The 22,775-nt window shown below is 44.7% G+C and overlaps 1 protein-coding gene across 3 annotated transcripts in view; it reads right to left on the bottom strand.

Moving 5' to 3' along the window:
- SVOPL (SVOP like) overlaps positions 1–22,775 on the bottom strand; it is a 101,973-nt gene that overhangs the window by 61,473 nt on the left and 17,725 nt on the right. For 2 of the 3 annotated variants that reach the window (XM_030933414.1, XM_010356309.2), the window contains exons 1-2: positions 3,428–3,435; positions 2,283–2,354 (exon numbers count right to left, since the gene is read on the bottom strand). In XM_030933414.1, coding sequence (XP_030789274.1) covers positions 2,283–2,354 — 72 coding nt within the window. In that variant the 5' untranslated portion in view covers positions 3,428–3,435. Of the gene's footprint in view, positions 1–2,282; positions 2,355–3,427; positions 3,436–11,340; positions 11,440–17,420; positions 17,513–17,684; positions 17,801–22,775 lie in introns of those variants that run through there. The other variant, XM_010356308.2, reaches the window with a different exon arrangement.

The raw sequence follows: 22,775 nt of genomic DNA, 5'->3' as shown, positions 1-22,775 counted from the left end.
GCCTCCCGGGTTCACGCCATTCTCCTGCCTCAGCCTCCCGAGTAGCTGGGACTACAGGCGCCTGCCACCTCGCCCGGCTAGTTTTTTGTATTTTTTAGTAGAGACGGGGTTTCACCGTGTTAGCCAGGATGGTCTCGATCTCCTGACCTCGTGATCCGCCCGTCTCGGCCTCCCAAAGTGCTGGGATTACAGGCTTGAGCCACCGCGCCTGGCCTGTATTTCTTTTATAAAATGCCTTTTTTGTGCTTTTTGAGATACTTGTGTTTTCAAATTTACAAGAATCTATGATATTTATTTCCTGTACTTTAAAACATACAGCCAATTCTATTAAGGGTTTCCTTTGAGGTTCCTCCATTTGTGTTTATGCTTAGAGAAGATTTCATCAGAAATCAAGCAAATACAAAAGACAGACCTGGGTTTGTAACCAGAAGACATAATTTATGTCTTGATGTCTAATCTTAATAAATACGTGACTTTGAGCAAGTAGCTAGTTTCAAAGTTAAACCAATGTGAGCTAAATGTGTAGCTGCTTATGTTTATACCTGCAAATGTCCGCATTCTAATATGTTTTAACTCCAGACATCCATCAACTTGAGAAAGAAAAGTGGCTCAGAGCAGTCTGAGGAATGTGAGGTATGCAGAATTTATCAGCTCCAGAGACAGAGGAGCATGCGACTCCAGTCACATTCCCGCACCCATGCCCAGGGTAATTGTATAAAGGCATTTTGTTTTTCTTACCTTCCCTGTAGTTTCCAGACTAGCTGATACATCATCTAAAATGTTAACCACAAGTTGCACAATGTGACGCTCATCCATTATCTCCATGTTTTTAGATTTTGTGACACAAAGAACGATGTAGAATCAGCTGATAGCTTACCATTTTAATGAACCAACGTAAATTATTAGTAAATAACTTAGGAAGTGCCCCCAAATTCTTTTCTCCCCTCCTTTAGAAAACCCAGTTGTCACTGCTGCTAATCGTAGCATATATTCAGGGCAACTGGACTGTATGACTTCTGGGCTGCAATCCTCAATCTTGGTCCAAATAAACTCCCTGCTTAAATTAATTTTGCCTCTGTTTCTTCCTTTAGGTCAATATTTCCGGCATAGCTGGCAGGATTCAGAGCAACACCACCCTTTACCCCCCCCTCAATTACCCACAGTCTCCTCCTGAACTTGCTGCACGAACCCATTGTGTTCCCCTAACTCCAGAGATTTCACTGGGGGCAAAAGGGTGAGTCTTTCTGAATCTGGCTCTCCTTTCCTTTAGGTTGAGGTCCAGAGTTTGCGGGGCTTCTTTATAAACTCTCTCATTTAAGAGCAAGGGCTTCCATTTCTGTCCCTGGACAGGACATTCAGGCAAATAGCTCTGCAGAGGACTTCTGCTTTCTCTGCTTCTGCCTCATGAAAGCAGGTTTGGCTTATGGTCTTGGCCATCCAGCACTAGTGGTTTGACTTTATCTTGTCCTAAAATTCTATCACAGACTTTAAAACTTGCATCTGTTTCCCACTGATTGTAATTTGGACTTGTCTTCTCATTTGTGACCAGTTCCTGCTAGTCTCAGATAGGTGCCTGAGGGTGAGTTTTCTCGCCCCAAAGTTAAGGGAGACTTGCTCCCTCTGAACCCACTTGGGTGCTCTGGGGGTGCTAGAGACTTTATGGACATTCATTCATGGCACGTAGTTGTCTCCCTGAAAGAACAGCTTCTTCTGAGTTTGCTGCTGCAGCAGTGGACTAGTCACTTAAACGAAAACCAGAGGTAAAAACCTCCCAATAGGGCTGCTCTGAAGGGCAAAAGCGGCCTCTTCCATTCCCCTTATTAACTCATTAGAAGTGAATTTATGGATAAATGGAGAACAGATGTGTGCCCCCACTGATCTCAGAGGCACTATCTGTTCTCAACCCACCACAGTAAACTGGACATGGTGGAGGCATCTAACCAACCCATGACTGCTTCTAAGTCCCAATCTCTAAAAGTTCAAATAGAGCCACTTAGCGGCCTTCATTCCTTTAGTCCTTGGTAGAGATTTCTTAGAACTCTATAATACCTGCATCTCCTTTTACTCCACACCTGGACTGCAGAGGAACAGCCGCAGGCACAGGTACCCTGAGAAAAATGTCCAGAAGATAAGCCTGGAATGTTCCATTAGGGAGGGAATATCTGCATTTTCTGTCTTGGGTATTGGGAGGGAGATGCCTACTAAAGAGAAACAGCGATAAGGTTGCCCCCAAAAGAATACACGAAACACAATTCCAAATGCTACTGTGAGGGCCCACCTACCTTCCAGCGGCCATATCTGTCAGCCAGGAGGCCAAAGAGGATGCTGAAAACCATGTAGCCAAAAAACACCATCTGCAAGTGGGAGCGAGACAAAACGGTTCTCTAAGCAGGTTTTAGATGTTACTTTACCCCATTAGCCATTTTCACTAGATGTAGGCTGGAAATACGTGAGGGATGGAAGTTAATTTGAAGAACAGGGTTTCACGAAGCACTTGTTTGCCCCTGAGGCCCTTCATGTTCAGAATTTCGGAGGCAGGCTTTTATGCTCCCTGTTGGCGGGAGCCTAACAAGTGAGACACTGCCTCAGGTGGAAACGGGGTCCTCTGAGCTGCCGCCCACCTGTTGCTAGAGGGCGGCTTCCGCTCCACTCCGTTCAGACCTGTACTTGTGAATTTCCACTATAATTTTTAAAATTGTCCGTTCATGTGCTGCCTTATTCAGTACACAAATCAGGGCTACTAGAAGCAGTCTCCCTTTATGTTATTACAAATAAACATAACTTTAAACACCACGTCCAATCGCTCATTTAAAAAACTCTTCAGAACATATATAAGTCCTAAGATAAACCTACTTCTTTTCCTTACTCGTTTTCACAATGGCCTCTCCTCCCCTGATAAAATTCAAGGACCTGGGATTTGACACTAGGGTTTTATTTATTATAACTTGGCCTGAGACGTCAACTGCTGTCTGCGCTTCTGGGCTCCTTATTTGCCTGCCTTCAAGAAGTTCAGGCTTCACTGCGGCCCTGACTGACGGCCTCCAGGGCAATCAAAGGAATGCTGTTAGCGCGCATTTCTAGGGGAAAACAAAACAAACCAGAAACAGCCCTGTTTCCCTTTCGCTGTCGCTGTTTTGCTTTTTTTCTCCTTCCCTCACTCTTTAGAGGGAAGACTGAAATGCAGTTCTCCCACACAGAACCATGTGTTCATCATATATATTCTTTCACGACAAAAGCCACGACTGGGCCCTGCGCGCTACACTTTCTAGGACAGAAATGTTCCGTAACCCTGTTAGACCGCAGAGACAGAAACCTGTCCGCTCACTGGGGCTCCGGCTCTCCCTCTCCCTCCCTCCCTCGCCCAGATCCTCAGTGACGCCCCTTTCTTGTGCACCCTCTCCTGCCTCTCCCCTCCCCCACCCTCTACCCGGAAGACGTCCTCCCTCCCTCACGCGCCCCACCTAGCTCGCCTAACCCTCCAGCGCCCCTGAGTCCCCATCGGGCGCACGCCTAACCCTCCAGCGCCCTGAGCCCCCATCGGGCGCGTGCCTAACCCTCCAGCACCCCTAATCCTCCATTGGGCACGCCTCTGACCCTTCATCTGGCGCGCGCCTAACCCTCCAACGCCCCTAATCCTCCATCGGGCACGCCTGTGACCCATCGGGCGTGCGCCTAACCCTCTGGCACCCATATCCTCCAGCAGGCGGGCGCCTAACCCTCCAGCGCCCCTAATCCTCCATCGGGCACGCCCCTGACTCTTTATCGGGCTCGCGCCTAACCCTCGAGCTCTCATAATCTTCCATTAGGCGCGCGCCTAATGCTCCAGCGCCTTTAATCCTCCGTCAGGCACGCCCCTGACCCTCCACCGGACACGGGCCTAATCCTCCAGCACCCCTGATCCATCGGGCTCGCCTAACTCTCCAGCGTCCCTGACCCTCCGTCGAGCGCGCCCCTGACCCTCCAGCGCCCCTGATCTTCCATCAAGCGTGCTGTAACCCTCCAGCGCCCCTGATCCTCCAGGGGTGTGCCACGCGCGCCTGATCCTCTCGTGCGCGTTTTCCCCCTCCCCCGCACGTGCTCCTGCTCACCCCCAGTTTTTCCTCCTCTGCCACCCCGGCACTCGACCCTTCCCCCTCCCCCCACCTCCGCCCTCGACCCTTCCCCTACAACCCTCACCCTTCCCCCAACAGCCCTGCGCTCGACCCTTCCTTACCCCCACCCCTGCCATCGACCCTTCACTCCCACGCCCACCCTCGACCCTTCCCGACACTTCCCCTCATCCCCGCGCTTTCCCCGTACCCCCGACACTTCTCGCCACCCCCGCCCTCGACCCTTCCCCCAACCACCCCCGACCCTTCCCCCAACCACCCCCACGCTCTATCCCTTCCCCACCCCCACCCCACCTCCCTAGGGTAAGCTCTTTTCTGCAGATGCTTGTCTTTAATACAAAACATGACTCCACTGTTTGATTTAAGCAGCACATAAGGTATTTCTTCAGCATGACTCTTACAAAACACAAGGGCCATCATAGCCCCACAATTCTTTAGTTTTCTCAATTAACAACTGCTTAGAAAATGGGGTTTGGGGGCCTGGGAGATAGTGACAATGTCATTAGCCTAGCCCTTCCGTTTAGCACAATTGTTCCCAGTAAGCTCAGGAACAGGGTCAGAGTCAGACAGGCTAAGCCAAGACAGGAGGATGGGAGGAGCCCAGAGCAGGAAACAGTCTGGCCTTGGGAGAGGTCAGTTGCTTAGAGAGAAGTCTTCTGAGCTATGATGGCCTAATGAGGGAGATTGTGTACCTGCTGGAAGGAGCCTCTGTCGGCACCGTTAGGAAACAGCACAAATGCAACCAATGAAATGTGAGCTATAAATATCATATTTACATGTGTATCATGTACTATAAAAAATGGTATCATGTAATATAATTTTGTAGTGCAGGTGCAAATGCCACACCTGGAACTCCAGCATTCTCAAGGAACTACAATGTGCATATATACAAACCAACTGGGGTACAGATCAGTTAGAATTAAACATAAAGTTATAGGGTCACCCTAAAGATACAAGGATTGGCAAGTAATGCTTTTGTGAAAGCCATGAGAACCAAAATGAAGTCACTTAGGCCACATCCTACCAAAATGGGATCGTAGGCAACAGAGGAGGGGCTCTCAGGCACACGTGCCTAGCACAGAAACTGTAATGAGGACTCTGAAAACCACAGCGTTGCACAAAGACCACTGATCACTTGAGCCCAGGAGCTCAAGGCCAGTCTGAGCAAGAGAGTGGCATCCCCATCTCAAAAACAAAAACAAACTGCTTCTGCAAGAACAACACCCAGCCTGTTCAACCTCAGACTGATGCCACTGTTGTTACCGATCCTTGTAGCCAGGGAAAAGTATTTCAAAATAACTGATATAGCCTTCCTCATTTTGCCTTTAAGAAACTCTCGACTTTCCTTGCCTTCCTAAATACATCTATGGCCCAGCCACGGTTCTCCATAGCACAGGAATTCCCAGATTGCAATCCCCTGTCATTCCTTTCCAAATAAACTAATTTTGCTGGAGAGCTTCTCTGTTATTTTAGGTTGACACTTTCTAAAGTATTCTATATGTAGAAGAAAATGGAAAGCAATCAGTCACTTTATTACAAGTCTAAGTAAAAACCTTGATTTCTAAAAATTTTTCTAAAAGCATATGATCTGAGACACCAAAAGAGATCATATGAGCATATGATCTCTAGCAACTGAGATGGGCCCCAAGGTTAAGGAAACAAAAGTTATCTACGGGTCAAGGGTTCAGGGCCTGGCAGACATGGCAGATTTCTGAATCCCTTTCTGAGATATTAAGCTGATTTACAACCCAGACCACTATGGTCCTGACTGGACAGAGGACCGGACCAGCCTTACAGACATTCTTTTCGGATAAGCTACTGCAGACCTCAGGCCAGTTTCAGCAGCTTATACAGACAGTGCACAAACTGTTTTTGTGTTCTGTAGTTCACCTTTTGACATAAACAGCCAAATTCCACCTCATTTTAATGCTAAAACTCTCCCCAAAGTGAACATGTGATGTATGTTACATCCATGCTTACCTGGTCTGCATGTAGGCTCCCCTCACAAATATGTATAGCTTTGCCCCCAAACCTGCCAAATATGTATGATGCTAGCCTTGTGAAACACAAAACCCAACCTGTCCTTCTCCTCTTCCAAGAGAAAGCACCTTCAGTGCACACTGGAGACTGTCTCTTTCAGGCTTGCAAATCACTATTGCCAGTAAAGCTGTCCTTTCTATTATTTAGCCATCCTGGTGGTCTTTGGGACAACAAGTATTCAAGAACTTTAAAAGCACAAAAAGGAACCAGGGCACCAAAGTTAATAACGGAGTTTTAATGAGGGAAATGGAACTAAGATAATATAATGGAAAAATAAAACATCTCGGGACCCCCAAACTCATCACACCAAAGAGGAGGTTAAGCCTGAAGACAGTCATGCAGCACTGGCCATCCTTTTCCCAAATGAATAGCTGTTGCTTTACAATCTTATGTCAAAGTATTATCCATCAGCCAGACCCCCCATGGCAAATTCTTTGCTGATCTTGAAACCCTTCAAGATGCATATCCTCCTGTAAAGCAAGGACACGTCCGTTGTAACTTAGGTTTTCAATCTAAGTCTAGCTTCTACAACTAACATCTGTCTGTTAGATTTCACACTGATAATGTTGATTGCAAGCTCATCTTCCCAAGTGATGAGAATCATTCTTCCCAGAAGATGAGACCATTCTTCCACCTACCTGAGACATCTGCATAACTGATGCTTCCTTTACTCTCCCTTTTTTCTTCCAATGTCCACCTCATTTTATATAAAATGTAGATTTACTGGGCACTAATTAAAATCTCACAAAAATGTAACCATTTGCCTCACTGGCTGGCTACCCACCTCTTCCTATGCGCTTTCTTTCCTTTAAAAGAGAATATAAATCCTGAGTCACCCAGAAACCTCTGCTTCAAGTCACAGATGTTTCCATAACTGATGTTCTTGAAACCGACACTGCAAAATTGTAACTGAGTCAGCAAAAGAGAGCTGACGTAACCAACTCCATATCTTGCTTCTAACCTCCAAACTGTCCTTGGTCATTCCTAGGTGTAGGCTGACCTAGCTACGGGAGAAGCTTACTTTATAGTTTAAAACAAAGATGATAACCGCTGTTTCCCAAAACCAACCTCCTTCTTGGCTGGGGACTAGACTTCCTTTGTAGGACTAACAAATTAGCCACAAGATTAGAAATTATGGTTTAGGAGTCATACAGCTGGAGGCTACAAGATTCTGATCCTCCCTAAACTGTTCCTGAGATGAGTGCTTGAGATATTTTGCAGGTGGTACACTTGATGGATCAGCTGGTACCACCCGGACTGCTAAACTGGTCCTCTGATCTTGTGGCACCCACTCAGGAACTCAATCAGCACAAGAGGACGTTAATTCCCTATGATTTCATCTCTGACCCACCTAATCAGCACTCTCGACTCACTGGCCTTCCCCCATCCACCAAGTTGTCCTTAAAAACTCTGCTCCCCAAATGCTCAGGGAGACTGATTTGTATAACAATAAAACAACTCCGGTCACCCAGAGAGCGGCTCTGTGTGAATTACTCCTTCTCTATTGCAATTCCCCTGTCTTGAGAAATCAGCTCTGTCTAGGCAGCCGACAAAGTGAACCCGCTGGGCTGTTGCATTCTTCCCAGTCACACCCTCAAGCTCTGGCTCAATAAATCTCAGATGACTGAGATTTTTGCCACAGTATCTCATTTGGGTTAGCAAAAATAAGGGCAGATTTTTAGCTGTGCTTCTGTGATTGGGCGTACAAGTGGAATCCAAACTTCCCAGCCTCCAAGACACAGAAAGAAACACAACTGGGCAATGCCATGGATTATCTGAGACAAGAACTCCAACCAGTTCCTCAAGGGAGGGAATTTTCCCTGGTGCCACCCCCAAAGATTAAAATTCACAGGTAGATTTGCTTAAGGCAGTGAGTGACAGGGATACCCCCTTCCTCTGTCACTTTCTGGGGCTACTCCTTTGAGCACAGCCTTGTAAATTTGGGGGGCAGGAGGAATTCTTCTGGAATTCTCCACCACCAGTTTCAGACTAGCTCTCACTGTCTTACAGAATTTGTCCTCAAGGCCTCTGCCACCTGACTGTCCTCCTCCACCCATCATGGTCTACCTACCTCCCAGACACTCCCTTTAGTGAGGATTTGAGCACCTGGGCTCATAGTTCTTTCTATTAAGTTGTTGGAACCCAGAAAGTGATACAACAAAGACTGGCACTTTGACATGTGGAGAGGATAGAGGCAGCTGCATCAGAATCAAGGTCCCTCTAACCTTGTCTTGCTCCTTCACCCTTAAGCACAGGGAAGGGCTCTCTGCAGTTTCCTTATCTGACAAGAAAGCTTTGTTCCAAAAGGAATGCAACTGGGCCAGGTGCAGTAACTCAGTTTGTAATCCCAACACTTTGAGAGGCCTAGGCAGGAGGATTGCCTGAGGCCAGGAGTTAAAAACCAACCTCTTCAAATTAGCCAGGTGTGGTGACCCACCTCCCAGCTACTCAGGAAGCTAAGACGAGAGGGTTATTTGAGCCCAGGAGTTCAAAGCTGCGGTGAGCTATGATCATACCACTGCACTCCAGCCCAGGCAACAGAGGGAGACTCTGCTTCAACAACAAAACAACAACAACAACAAAAAAGGAATGCAATTATCCTAAACCCACTCTCTGTGGATCATGTCAAATTATCAAGATCAGCCACCAGAAAAGAGAAGGGTCTGGGGATATCACATTGCCCCAGACTTTTCATCTAGTCCTCAGGGCAGCTCCCAGAAATCACCTGGATAACAAAACAACCTTTGTTCCACCCCTCACCTTCCTGTAATGCCTGCCTCACACCTCCCCAGTCCATTCATTCTCACTAATGACTTATTGCCCCTCTAAAGAATCTTTGCCCACTATCGTCCTCACCTATGAAAAAGGCTATATGTTTCTGTCCCACACTGGGTTATTGGTAATCACTCTTGTGATTCCTTCCTGCTATGCCCATCAAAATAAAATTTTGGATGCCTTTTCTCCCATGAATCTACCTTCTGTCAGTTGATTTTTTAGTAAACCTTTGGAAAGCAAAGGGAAGTTTTCCCTTGGCACCTACAAAGTCCTGTCTTCATTAAAACCAACTTCAATACCCAAGTAAATCAACCTTTCTCTCCTCATCTGCTAGTTCTTTGACCTCCTTGGCTGATGTTACTTCCTAAATACATCCCAGAACACACAACCTCACTCTACCACTTATACCACAGCCCATTTTAAACCATTTTTGCAAAAATTATAATAATGAGAAAAAATTATGACAGTGAAAGAGATCTGACCTAACAAAATCCATTTTGGCTTTAACTTCCAAACTGCCCTTGGCCATTCCTGGGCATAGGTCAAGCTAATTTTTGAAGAAATTTAGTTTACAGCTTAGATAATAGCTCTTCCCAAAACTAAACCACCTTTACAAAAGTAATAAAAGGCCACCAGGTTGGGATTATGAGGGTCCTGAATTCTGTTGAGATGTAGGCTTAAAGGATTACCAGCCACTTTCCAGCCTTTGTTCTGGAGGTCACAAGATCTGCAACTTCCCCAATTACTCCTGGAAATAACATTACTATTGTAGAACCTAAGATTGGCCTTTTGAGAAGTCTTTTCACACTTTTGCGTTTCTGACAAAAGGATAACTCCACCCAAACCCATGACCCATGACTCAACTGGTCTTGTGGCCGCCTCCAACCCATAAGCAGACTCTGCGTACTAGGTCCATTTTCTACACCACTATGATTGTATCCCCAACCAATCAGCAACACCCATTCCCTAGCCCCCTGCCAACCAAACTATCTTTAAAAAACCCTTGCCTCCAAATTTTCAGGGAGGCTGATATAAGTAATAATAAAATTCTGGCCTCTGGTTTAGCCAGCTCTATGTCTATTAAACACTTTCTCTATTGCAATTCCCCTGCTTGATAAGTTGGCTCTATCGGGGCACTAGGAAAGATGAACCCTAGGTCAGTTACACCCTCACTGCCCTTCTACCCTGCAGCCTTATCTCCTTGGAGTTCTTAGAAAACTGACCACATCCTTCCCTGAAGCCTTCCAATGGCTCTCCACCCTCCACAGTGAGGCTTCCAACATTCTTATACATCAGGAGCCTCTTTTAAGATTAAACATAAATATTTTTCAAAGCTCTATGATAGAAGGTGTACTTTCATACCCATTTAATCAGAAATGTATAATGACTATGAAGTCAATAATGCTATTATGTTGATTTTTATTATACAAAATGGCAATCTGAAAAACTGTAATATGTATATTTGTCACATATGTTTTACATGGAGGGTTTATATGTGTTTGGCCCAATGTTGGGGAGCAGTGGCTATAGAATGGAATTTATGCTTAGCAGGTGGGCTGCTTCTGGCCCTGCCCACCTCTGCAGCTTCACCTCCCATCACTACCTCTTCCTCACTATTTAAATGTGATACTCCTCGTAGTCTTCTCAGCACATATGCATACACACATGCTTTTTGAACAAATGATGGATACCATCAATTCCATTTTGTAGCAAAACTCGATGTGCAACTCATAATGCTATTTTTTCTTTTTTGAGATGGAGTTTCACTCTTGTCACCCGGGCTGGAGCACAATGGTGTGATCTCAGCTCACTGTAACCTCCTCCTCCCAGATGCAAGCAATTCTACTGCCTCAGCCTCCCAAGTAGCTGGGATTATAGGCACGCACCACCACATCTTGCTAATTTTTATAATTTTAGTAGAGACAGGGTTTCACCATGTTGGTCAGGCTGGTCTCAACCTCCTGACCTCAGGTGATTTGCCTGCCTCAGCCTCCCAAATGCTGGGATTACATGCATGAGCCACTACACCAGGCCCATAAGGCTATTCTTAATGGTCTTTGAGAAAAGTTGAAGGAGTAACAGTACAATTCAGTGAGGGTGATTGGTAAAGTCACTATGGTCCATGTAAATAGCTTCTCTAGTGACTCGATTTAACCTATGACTAACCCATGACTTTGGGATCACTTTCTGAATTGCATGTCTCATGTGGATAGTAAGCAGTTCAGGATTATGCATTCTAGGAAAAGAAAAACGTGAGGAAGACATCAAATGCTGGTTTCAGCCTGCAAACCCTTGAGTTTTGGAAGCCAGCATACCAAGTGGTGAGACACCCTTTGGCTCTCAACCCTGCAGGAGGGAGGAAAGGGAGCCCAGGCCCTCAGTTAGCTTGTTCACAGCACAGGAAGCAGGTACTTACTGTGGTTACTAATGCCACCTGCCAGTTCTCCAGTTGCCATTCACAGCGGATGACAGGAGACACAACAGCTATCAACATGATCTCCATGGCCTCAACAACCTTAAAGAAGAGGGACACAATGCCATGTCTAAGTGCCAGCTTGTCATCACTGCTTCCCAGGTCTGCCTACCCATCATCCTACCTAGTCCTGTCCCCTTCATCCTTCTTCCCCATTTAGGGAGCATCTATTGTATACCCACACAGCACTGCTAGTTGGATAAGGAACTACGGAACTTCAGTTTTCATGGATATGACCTTCATGGTTTGAAAAACTTGAGAGAGTTCCCGAAAATTTGTGACACGTATTCACTGATGATTTTGTTGACCAATGCAGTTGCATGGTAGCGCTATGGGGGAGCTATGTGAAGGCCACTCCCATAGCTAAGGGGTGAAACTAGCTAACCAGCAGCATCCACATCAACTAGCTTTGTTGTTTTGTACTCATGATCGTGAAGGTTGCAGGGCACACGCCTTACAAATGGATTTTTGAGACAGTCTCTGATCTCACGCTGGGATAGTAAGTTTCATGAAAGCTGGAAAACAAAGCAATGAGTACAAAATAATATGAGTTCGTCAGCAGGAAAGGTTTTTTTTTGTTTGTTTTTTAAAGAAGAAATGGGATCTCACTATGTTGCCCAGGCTGGAAACTCCTAGGCTCAAGTGAACCTCCCACTTTGGTCTCCCAGAGTGCTGAGATTACTGGCATGAGCCACTGAGCTCAGCCTAAGAAAATGTGTCTTTAACAGACTTAGTGCTACTAAATATTTCTTTCAATACAAAGTTTGAGTATAATCCTCTATCCATATCTTGCAATCCGTTATAGGGATAAGTTTGTCTCTCAAGAAAAAGAAGGAGATGCTAGAAAAGAATTGAAGGAATAATTAGAAATAGATGATGAAAGTTAGGTACAGGATCACGAAGGATGAGTCAAAGATGACTGAGATTTTGTGTTTGGTGGAAGGGAGGAACACTGACATCACTGACAGGGACAAGGTTATCAGGAGGAAAAAAAGGGAATTAAAGGAGAAAATGAATTTGTTTGGTGTTGAGAGTTCAGAATGGGTGGAGTTTTATTCCTTATTTGTTTATTTCCTTCTGGAACCCTTTAGAGGACTGGCATCTTGGTTAATATGGATCCAGCTGTTCTGTATTACTGAAGGAAGATGAGTTTACTAAATCAAAATTTCTTAGATTATTATTATTATTTGTAGACAGGGTCTTGCTCTGTCACCCAGGCTAGAGTGCAGTGGTGCGATCTCAGCTCACTGCAACTTCTGCCTCCTGGGTGCAAGTGATTCTTGTGCCTCACCCTCCCAAGTAGGCGTGCAGTACCACACCCCGCTAATTTTTGTATTTTTAGTAGCGATGGAGTTTTGCCATGTTGGCCAGGTTGGTCTCGAACCCTGGACTCAAGTGATCTGCCACCTCAGCCTTCCAAAGTGTTCAGATTACAGACATGAGCCACTGGGTCAGCTCTTCTGAGATAATTATGCTGTCTTACTTCTGAAACTTTTTGAACTTAAACTTGCCAGCTGGGCAACTGAACTCTCATCACCACTATAATGCTCTCTTGTGGAGAGACAAGTCACTATAATATGTGTACTTCAAAGTCCCACACACTAGCTGACATCATTCCACCTATTTCATCCCAGACCCCCACGTTATACAAATGTAAACATTATAATAACCCATACAGATATTCTATCAATGTTATCAACAGAACATGTGCCAAACAACTTCATTTTCTCCTTTAATTCCCTTTTTTTCCTCCTGATAACCTTGTCCCTGTAGTGATGCTGTCTTACTTCTGAAACTTTTTGAACTTAAACTTGCCAGCTGGCTAACTGAACTTCTCTTAGGGGAGAAGGACCAGGCAGGGAGAAGGACCAGGCAGGGAGAAGGATCAGGCAGGGAGAAGGACCAGGCAGGGAGAAGGACCAGGCAGGGAGAAGGATCAGGCAGGGAGCCAGAGTGGGGTACACAGAGGAGCTTCACTCTAGACCTCAGGGAACGTCTTAAAGACAACCAGGACTGGCCGGGCAAGGTGGTTCTTGCCTGTAATCCCAGCACTTTGGGAGGCCAAGGTGGGCAGATCACTTGAGGTCAGGAGTTCGAGACCAGCTTGGCCAACATGGCAAAACCCTGTCTCTACTAAAAATACAACATAAATTAGCTGGGCATGGTGGCACATGCCTGTAATCCCAGCTACTCAGGAGACTAAGGCAGGAGAATTGCTTGAACCTGGGAGGCAGTGGTTGCAGTGAGCCAAGATTGCGCCTCTACACTCCAGCCTGGGCAACAGAGCAAGACTCCATCTCCAAAAAAAAAAAAAACAACAACAAAACACACACACACACACACACACACACACACACACACACACACAGAAGACCAGGACTTAGGAGTCCTGGTCACAGGCTAAGGCTGCTCAGCTGCTGTGGATGCAGTTACATACACAGTCACACGAGGCCCCAAAACCCAACTGCTGCTTCTACCTGTTCAGGCCTCTGCATGAGAGCCTGAACAGGTGGAGGGGCCACGGCCAGGAGGAGCTGGGGCCCCTCACTGTCAACATGTCAATGCTGATGGAAGGATCCTGCTCACAAAACACCCCATCGTAAGACCAGGCAAAAGATCTGGTTCCTGCACCCACATAAGCAGTTCTGTCTTCCTTTGTGAGACAGGAGAGGGTGGCCCGGCAGAGAGCCTTCCTAGCTGGTGAGCTGGGAGAATTCCCATGACTATAAGGCACTTGAAGAGCAGAGACCATTTCACTTCCGAGGGATGTTCTGGGCGAAGGTAGAGAAGAGTTGATAGGAAAACTCCACCTCGTCACACCTACTTGTCCCTTGAAATGTGGAATTTTAAAAATTTGGAGCCTATGAGACCTCACTGTACCGATAAGGAAGTCTTCTAAATTGTACCATTGGTTATCATCAAAGTAGGACTAGGATACATCTTGCCTTTCTCTTTTTTATACTAGACTGTTGCCTGAGGCTGGGCTTGGTGGCTCAGCCTATAATCCCAGCACTTTGGAAGGCTGAGGTGGGAGGATTGCTTGAGTTGAGGAGTTTGAGACCAGCCTGGGCAACATAGCTAGATCCCATGTCAAAAAAAAAAAAGAAAAGAAAAAAAATAGACTGTTGCCTGAGAATGCAACACTTTTGAATGAAAGATGCGTCAAACTCACATGGCTACCTCCAGATCACACAACCTTTTTTTTTTTTTTTTTTTGTCATGAGACAGAGTCTTGCTGTGTCACCCAGGCTGGAGTGCGTGGCGTGATCTTGGATCACTGCAACCTCCATATCCCGGGTTCAAGCAATTCTCCTGTCTCTGCCTTCTGAGTAGCTAGGATTACAGGCATGGGCCACCATACCCAGCTAATTTTTTTGTATTTTTAGTAGAGATGAGAGTTCGCCATGTTGATCAGATTGGTCTCAAACTCCTGACCTCAGGTGATCCACCTGCCTCGGCCTCCCAAACTGCTGGGATTACAGGTGTGCGCCATTGCGCCCGGCCCACACAACCCTTTCTTATACTTTTTAGCTGCGTGGGGAGGGTCAGAGCCCTCTAGCGTTTTCTCGCTTACCTCCCTCCTGTGTATTTTTAGCCTCCGGCCCAACACCATCGTTGGGTGGATCCCTTGTCTTTGATTTTCCATTCTGTCTGATTATCATTAGGCATCTGGGTATGAAGTTTTGTTTTGTTCCCTGCCCCCCACCACCAAAGTCTTGCTTTGTCACCCAGGCTGGAGTGCAGTGACGCAATCTAAGCTCACTACAACCTCCGTCTCCCATGTTCAAGCAATTCTCCTGCCTCAGCCTCCCAAGTAGCTGGGATTACAGACACACACCATCACACCTGTCTGATTTTTGTATTTTTAGTAGAAACAGGGTTTCACCATGTTGGCCAGGCTGGTCTCAGACTCCTGACCTCAGGTGATCCGCCGGCTTTGGGCTCCCAATGTGCTGGGATGACAGGCATGAGCCACCACGCCTGGCCTGGAGTTCTTAACATATACCTTATCTACTAAAGGAGGAAGCGGGAGTAGTGGTGTGGGTTCACAGACATCACACCGCCGTTGTGAAAGCCTCTGGGTGAAGCTAGCACTCTTCTTTCCTCAAAATAGCCTAGGGTGTATATCTTACACCATTTGTGCTGCTACCATAAAATGCCTGAGACTGGGCAATTTATAAGAAATCTAAATTTATTTTCTCACAGTTCTGCAGGTTGGGAAGCCCAAGATCAAAGTGCCAGCAGATTCTGTTGCCTGGAGAGGACTGGAGAGGACCTGTTCCCTTGTGCCCCTCAAGAGCAGAGAAACTACTGTGCTCACAGGGCGGAAAGGCAAACAAGCTAAAACTCCTGCTGCATGAAGCGTCTTTTATAAGAGCCTTAATCCCATTCACGATGGAGGAGTCCTCACGGCCTAATCACCTCTTAAAGGCCCCGCCTCTTAACACTATCTCATTGGCATCACCTGGGTTTTAGAAGGGACAGGTTCCAACCCTAGCAGTAAATCACAAGCCTTCATCAGTGCCTCTTAAAGGATCTGAAACTGTAATTACAGCAGGTGGCAGGTGTCTCTGGTGATTCTTATGCACAAAATGTTTGAGAGCCATGTTGTTCAATTTTATGTAAAATAAAACCATAGTGTTCTCCTTTCTTCCCAATACCTCAATTTCTATCATTTTTAAAAATGAGTATTGAATCCCAAAACATAGACAGAAATGCTCACCTGCTTATAACCGAACACCTGCCAAAGGTGAATGAAAGTGATTTTTGGATGACCCACCTCATGGGGTTCCTGCTGTTTTTCTTATCCCTACACCCCTTGGACTGGAGAGCCCAGAGCCGGAGGTCAGTAGAAAAAAGACTGTGTGTCCAATGATGTTAGCTTTGAAGACTCACATAATCTCTGAGGACTAAAGTTCTGATTGTTTTTATTTTGCCCAAATTCCTTTCTAAGGGGTCTGGGGAGTCATACCCTACAAACCATAAATTCTCATCAGATGGGTTTTATCAACCCTATGTATCATGACTTACTTTCCGATCTGGCATAACATTATGTGAAAAAGAAATAAGTCAAATATTTTACCCCAATACATGTTTCTTTGCCTTATTTTTGAAATAGTCCTGCAAAGTTGTGCTTTGTGGGAGAAAATTTGCATCTGTAAAGAATCTATTAACAGAGCTAGCTCTTTTTCTTCCAGGCCCTCCCAATCCTGAAGAGATTGACTAAAAGTCTAGCACCTTTTAAAGGTCTGAATAGGAAACATATGTTATCTGTTGTCTCTAAGGGCAGCCACTATAAGACTTCAAAAGAACCTTGGTCTCCGCAATCTTTTTTTTTTTCCATTTTATTATTATGATTATTATTATTATTTTTGAGACACAGTCTCACTCTGTCATTCAGGCTGGAGTGCAGTGGTACAATCTTGGCTCACTGCAACCTCTGCCTCCTGGGTTCAAGCGATTCTCCTGCCTCAGCCTTCCGAGTAGCTGGGATTACAGGCACCCACCACCATGCCCAGCTAATTTTTGTGTTTTTAGTAGAAACGGAGTTTCAACACCATGTTGGCCAGGCTGGTCTAACTCCTGACCTCAGGTGATCCACCAGCCTCGGCTTCCCAAAATGTTGGGATTACAGGCGTAAACCACTGCGTGTGGCTACAATCTTTTATCTTAACTTGAACATCTCCTTTTCTATCAATCCCAAGTCTTTAGACAAACTCAACCGTCAACCAGAAAATGTTTAAATTTACCTATAGCCCGGAAGCCCACCCCTCCCCCACCACTCCCGTTTTGAATTTGAATTGTCCCACCCTTCTGGACCAAACCAATGTATTTCTTAAATATATTTGATTGATGTCTCCTGCCTCCCTAAACTGTGCCCCGTCCACCTTCGGCACATGCTCTCAGGACCTCCTGAGGGCTGTGTCACAGGCCATGGTCACTCATATTTGGCTCAGAATAAATCTCTTCAACTATTTTACAGAGTTTGACTCTTTTCGTCAACATCTCCAAGGAGCACTCACCCCAGTGCTGCCCATGATGAGAAAGAGGGCAATGTGGAAACGCCCGAAGCCAATGGTCTCCACTGCATCTTCCACGGTGAATGTCTTTGGCTCTGACAACGAAAGACAAAGTAGAAGAAATCGCTTCTGCAGGGAAGGGAATGTGTGTGGACTATCAGCTTCAGAAAGCCAACCCATTATTATAAAAACAAGTTGACACGGGGGGTCAGTGGTAGGGAAAAGTGAAGCAGCAGGTTGAGATGGAGACTTCTACGATAATCTCACCTTTAACCTGTGGCTCAGCGGTCCCCAGGCTCAACTTCCGAAGGCTGAGGATTGTGATGGACTCTGTTGGCTTGGTTGCCATCTTCTGAATAGCTCAAGTTCCCCAAACAGCTTCCCTGGTGGAAGCAAGGGAAGGAAGAAGGAAAGAAATATAACAGTTATTGGGTACTTAGTATATGCCAGGCATACTACACACAAAGTTTCCTGAAACCCTCGCAAAAATCGAATGAGGTATGTATTTTTATCCTCTTTCACACCTGGCCTCTGGAACCAAGCAGCTCAGTGTTTTTTTCCCCTACTACTTTTTATTGATTGATTGATTGAGATGGAGTCTCGCTTTATTGCCCAGGTTGGAGTTCAGTGGTGCAATCTCAGCTCACTACAACCTCCGCCTTCTGGGTTCAAGTGATTCTCATGCCTCAGCCTCTCGAGTAGCTGGGATTACAGGCACGCATCACCATGCCCGGCTAAATTTTTTGTATATTTTGTAGAGATGGGGGGGGGGGTGTCACCATGTTCTCCAGGCTGGTCTCGAACTCCTGACCTCAGGTGATCCGCCCACCTTGTCTTCCCAAAGTGCTGGGATTACAGGCGTGAACCACTGCGCCCAGCCTTCTCTACTACTTTGTAGGTATGTGGCTTTGAGGAATTTGCCCTTTGCTCACCTCAGTTTCCTCAAATGGGTTTCCTAAAATGGGGATGATATAATGCACCCAACTTTCAAGGTGGTTGTGATGATTAAATGAGTTAGTTCACAGAAAGCACTTACCCCATACCTGGCAAGTACTGATGTGCTTGATAAATGGAAGCTGTTACTATTATTACTGTATAGTAGGGATGCATTTGTCACTAGTTGTTATCCTGAACACTTTACGTACATGAATTATTCCCTCTAATCGTCACAGAAGATCTGTAAAGAATTATAATTTATCACTGTCTCGCATGTAAGGAACCTGAGAAATGGAGAGACTAAATGGCTAAATTAGATAATTGAGCTAAATTAAGAGGCCAAATGAGACAATCAGAACTCTGAGGCCAGTAACCAACCTTCATTCTAGGGCCAGACGCAGGTCTTGGCAATTTAACCAATAGCATCCTCTGAGTGGGAGGGAAGAAGGCTTTGCTACAGAAAAACAATCACAAAGCAGCACTTCACACTTCCGCAGATCCTGTTTCCAGGGTGCTTTCTTGCATGTCATTGTCATTTAATACTGACAGAAACTGATGAAGTGTTTTTTTTTTTTTTTTTTTTTTGAGGCAGAGTCTTGCCCTGTCACCCAGGCTGGAGTGCAGTAGCACAATCTGGGCTCCCTGCATCCTCTGCCTACTGGTTCAAGCAATTCTCCTCCCTCAGCCTCCTGAGTAGCTGAGATTACATACACCCACCTCCACGCTTGGCTAAGTTTTGTGTTTTTAGTAGAGACGGGGTTTCACCATGTTGGCCAGGCAGATCCCAAACTCCTGACCTCAAGTGATCCGCCTGCCTCGGCCTCCCAAAGTATTGGGTATACTGGCGTGAGCCACCATGCCCGGCTGCTGCTTTTTACCTCACCTTTTTGCATTTAACCCTAAAAAAGATTCTTAACTCTAAAAGTCAAAAGAAAACTAAGACAAGTAAAAATGGGTATCAAGTCAGTGGCTTAAACAGACTTTTTTTTCAAATAACTTTAAGACATAGTAATTTAATTGTACATTGCTAGTGGGATAAACAGAAAGCCTAAACTATTCTTGCTAATGATATTGTTAGTGATAATATTGGTATCATTAGTTGTATATTAGTACATATTTAGGATGAAGAAAGTAATTATATTAATATTGTTAGGAACCCAGGTTTTCATTGTTAAGAGGAAAAAGATAAATATAAAATCAAATTTAGCTATGTAAAAAATTTATAATTCTAATTTGGAACTGGAAGTAGAGATATGAGTTACATAACATATATAATATTAACAAATATATTAACAAATATAATTATTATATAATATATGTAATAAATATAAACAAACCCAGGCACCTCAGGTGCCTAATTTTGAACTGGAAATAGAGATATGAAATTATTATATAACACATATATTAACAAATGTAATATATTAACAAATATAATTATTATATAACATATATAACAAATAAACATAAACCCAGGCATCTTCAGTAAATGACTGATTCTGGCTCAGGGACAGGAAATGTACAAACTGAGCCTGTGGCATCTTGTCGTAGCCTATAGCATGGGCAATATCAAAGACCCGTGGGGTTGTAATGAAAGATTACAAAATTAAAACTGAGGGATGGGCGCAGTACCTCACACCTGTAATACCAGCATTTTGGGAGGCTGAGGCAGGAGGATCACTTGAGGCCAAGAGTTTGAGACCAGCCTGGCCAACACAGCAAAACCCCATCTCTACTAAAAATGCAAAAATTAGTCAGGTGTGGTGAGACTCCATCTCAAAAAAATACATATTAAAATTGAAAAGGCGCCCACTGGCCAAAGATGGGCCAATCTGAACATCAAAAAGACTAAGGACTGCAAATGATTGAACCATATGAAAGACGCTAAAATCCATTTGTTCACAGTAACACTATAATGAAGACCTCATTGATCGCCTTTGGAGAATGATAAGAACAAACCCATTATTCTGAAAACTAGTAAATATTGTAAATATCTTGACTTTTTTGTACAAATTGTCTGTACATCAGGGTAACAAAACAGTTGATGAGGGAAAATTATTTGTCAATAATAAAGCTAATATGTGCAGAAAAAAGGATGAAATTAAATTATCACTGTTTTGCACCTTGTAAAAAAATAATGGATCGAGACAACAATCATCACTGGCTCATAAACTATGAAGTGAAAGTCTGATGGCAAACTTTGCTATGAGAGGGATACAGCTGATAACACCTGAGCCCACTGAAAAATCTTAACACCATGGAAACAGAGACAGGCAGATTGCATTGGCTCCTCATGAAATGCAATGGGAAGACATATACAACATCACCTGTGAAGTATTCGCACGAAGAGAAACTGAACCTGAATGAAATCAAGAATCTAGCTGTAGCTACCAGTTTACACAGGAAATAAAGAACATGTTAAACAACACCATGTGGATGCAATAAGAAAAATGCAGAATGCTGGAAGCTGTATAAGATAAATGACCCAGTTTCTTCATTAAGTAAACGGCAAGGGAAAGAAGAGGAAAGGGAAACTTATAGACTAAAATAAAAGAGACACATCAAACCAAAAATGGACCTTGTTTGGATGTTCATTCAAACAAATCAGCTATAAAAAATTTAAAAACAAAACAAGTGTGTGGCTTGGCGCAGTGGCTCACCTCTGTAATCCCAGTACTTTGGGAAGCCGAGGTGGGCAGATCACCTGAGGTCAGGAGTTCAAGACCAGCCTGACCAACATGGTAAAACCCCATCTCTACTAAAAGTACAAAATTAGCCGAGTGTGATGGTGAATGCCTGTAATCTCAGCTACTTAGGAGACTGAGGCACAGGAGTTGCTGGAATCCGGGAGATGACAAGAGCAAAACTCCATCTCAAAAAACAGAAAAAAAAAAAAAAAAAAAAAAAAAGAAAAACAACAATGTGAGAGAGATACACAGACAATATCAGGGAAATTTTAGCAAGTTTGGAAATTTGAAGATATTAAGAAACTACTGATGACCTCATTAGGTGTGACAATGGTATTATGGCTATGGTATAAGAAAGAATCTTTGTATTTTTGAGGTACATACTAAAATATTTGCTAATGAAATGATGATGATGTCTGGGATTTATTTAAAAATAAAAGAGTGAAGGCAGTGTGTATAGGAATTACATGGGTGTATAGATGAAAAAAGAATGGTGATCTGTTGAAAATTATTGGAGGAAGATTGTTATCTTCTACTTTTGACTGTGTAGTATTTTCCAAAATAAATAGTTCAAAAAAAATGAGGTTCTGAGATTCCTTTTTTTTTTTTTTTTTGAAACAGAGTTTCGCTCTTTTGCCCAGGTGGGAGTACAGTGGTGTGATCTCAGCTCACTGCAACCTCTGACCCAGGTTCAAGCAATTCTCCTGTCTCAGCCTCCCGAGTAGCTGGGATTACAGGTGCACACCACAACGCCAGAATAATTTTTGCATTTTTAGTAGAGATGTGGATTTCTCCATGTTGGCCAGGCTGGTCTCGAACTCCTGACCTTAGGTGATCCACCCAACTTGGCCTCCCAAAGTGCTAGGATTTCAGGCATGAGCCACTGTGCCTCATGGTTGTGAGATTCTTATTTAACTTTTCCAATGTCTGATCAGTAGTAAGTAGTAGAATCAGAACTCACAAAGAGTTAATATCCAAACTATGTAAGCAACTCTTGGGCCAGGCACAATGGCTCATGCCTGTAATCCCAGCATTTTGCGAGGTTGAGGTGAGTGGATCACAAGATCAGGAGTTCAAGACCAGTCTGGCCAACATGGTGAAACCTGTCTCTACTAAAAATACAAAAATTAGCCAGGTGTGGTGGCGTATGCCTGTAATCCTAGCTACTCAGGAGGCTGAAGCAGGAGAGTCACTTGAAACTGGGAGGCAGAGGTTGCAGTGAGCCAAAATCATGCCACTATACTCTAGCCTGGGTGACAAAATGGGACTCTGTCTCGGCGGGCGGGGTGGGGGTGGTGGGCAGGTGGCAAAGAAACTCCTAGCCAGGCGCGGTGGCTCACGTCTATAATCCCAGCACTTTGGGAGGCTGAGGCAGGCAGATCATCTGAGGTCAGGAGTTTGAGACCAGCCTGGCCAGCATGGTGAAACACCATCTCTACTAAAATACAAAAACTAGCAGGGCACGATAGCAGGTGCCTATAATCCCTGCTATTCAGGAGGCTGAGGGGGGAGAATTACTTGAACCTGGGAGGCGGAGGTTGCAGTGAGCTGAGATTGTGCTGTTGCACTGCAGCCTGGGCAACAAAGCAAGACTCCATCTCAAAAACAAAAAACAAAAAAAAAAAAAAAAGAAGGAAAAAGGAACATCTGCACCTTGAGCAAAACCCAAAAAACTCAAATGATGGGCAAAGGACCTGAGCAGACAGTTTTCAAGTGAAGACATACAAATTGCTGATAG

Source organism: Rhinopithecus roxellana, chromosome 6 (genome assembly GCF_007565055.1).
Source record: "Rhinopithecus roxellana isolate Shanxi Qingling chromosome 6, ASM756505v1, whole genome shotgun sequence".
In the NCBI taxonomy this organism is placed as follows: Eukaryota; Metazoa; Chordata; class Mammalia; order Primates; family Cercopithecidae; genus Rhinopithecus; species Rhinopithecus roxellana.
The sequence above is the reverse complement of the archived record's forward strand: the minus strand, read 5'-3'. Positions and strand labels throughout refer to the sequence as shown.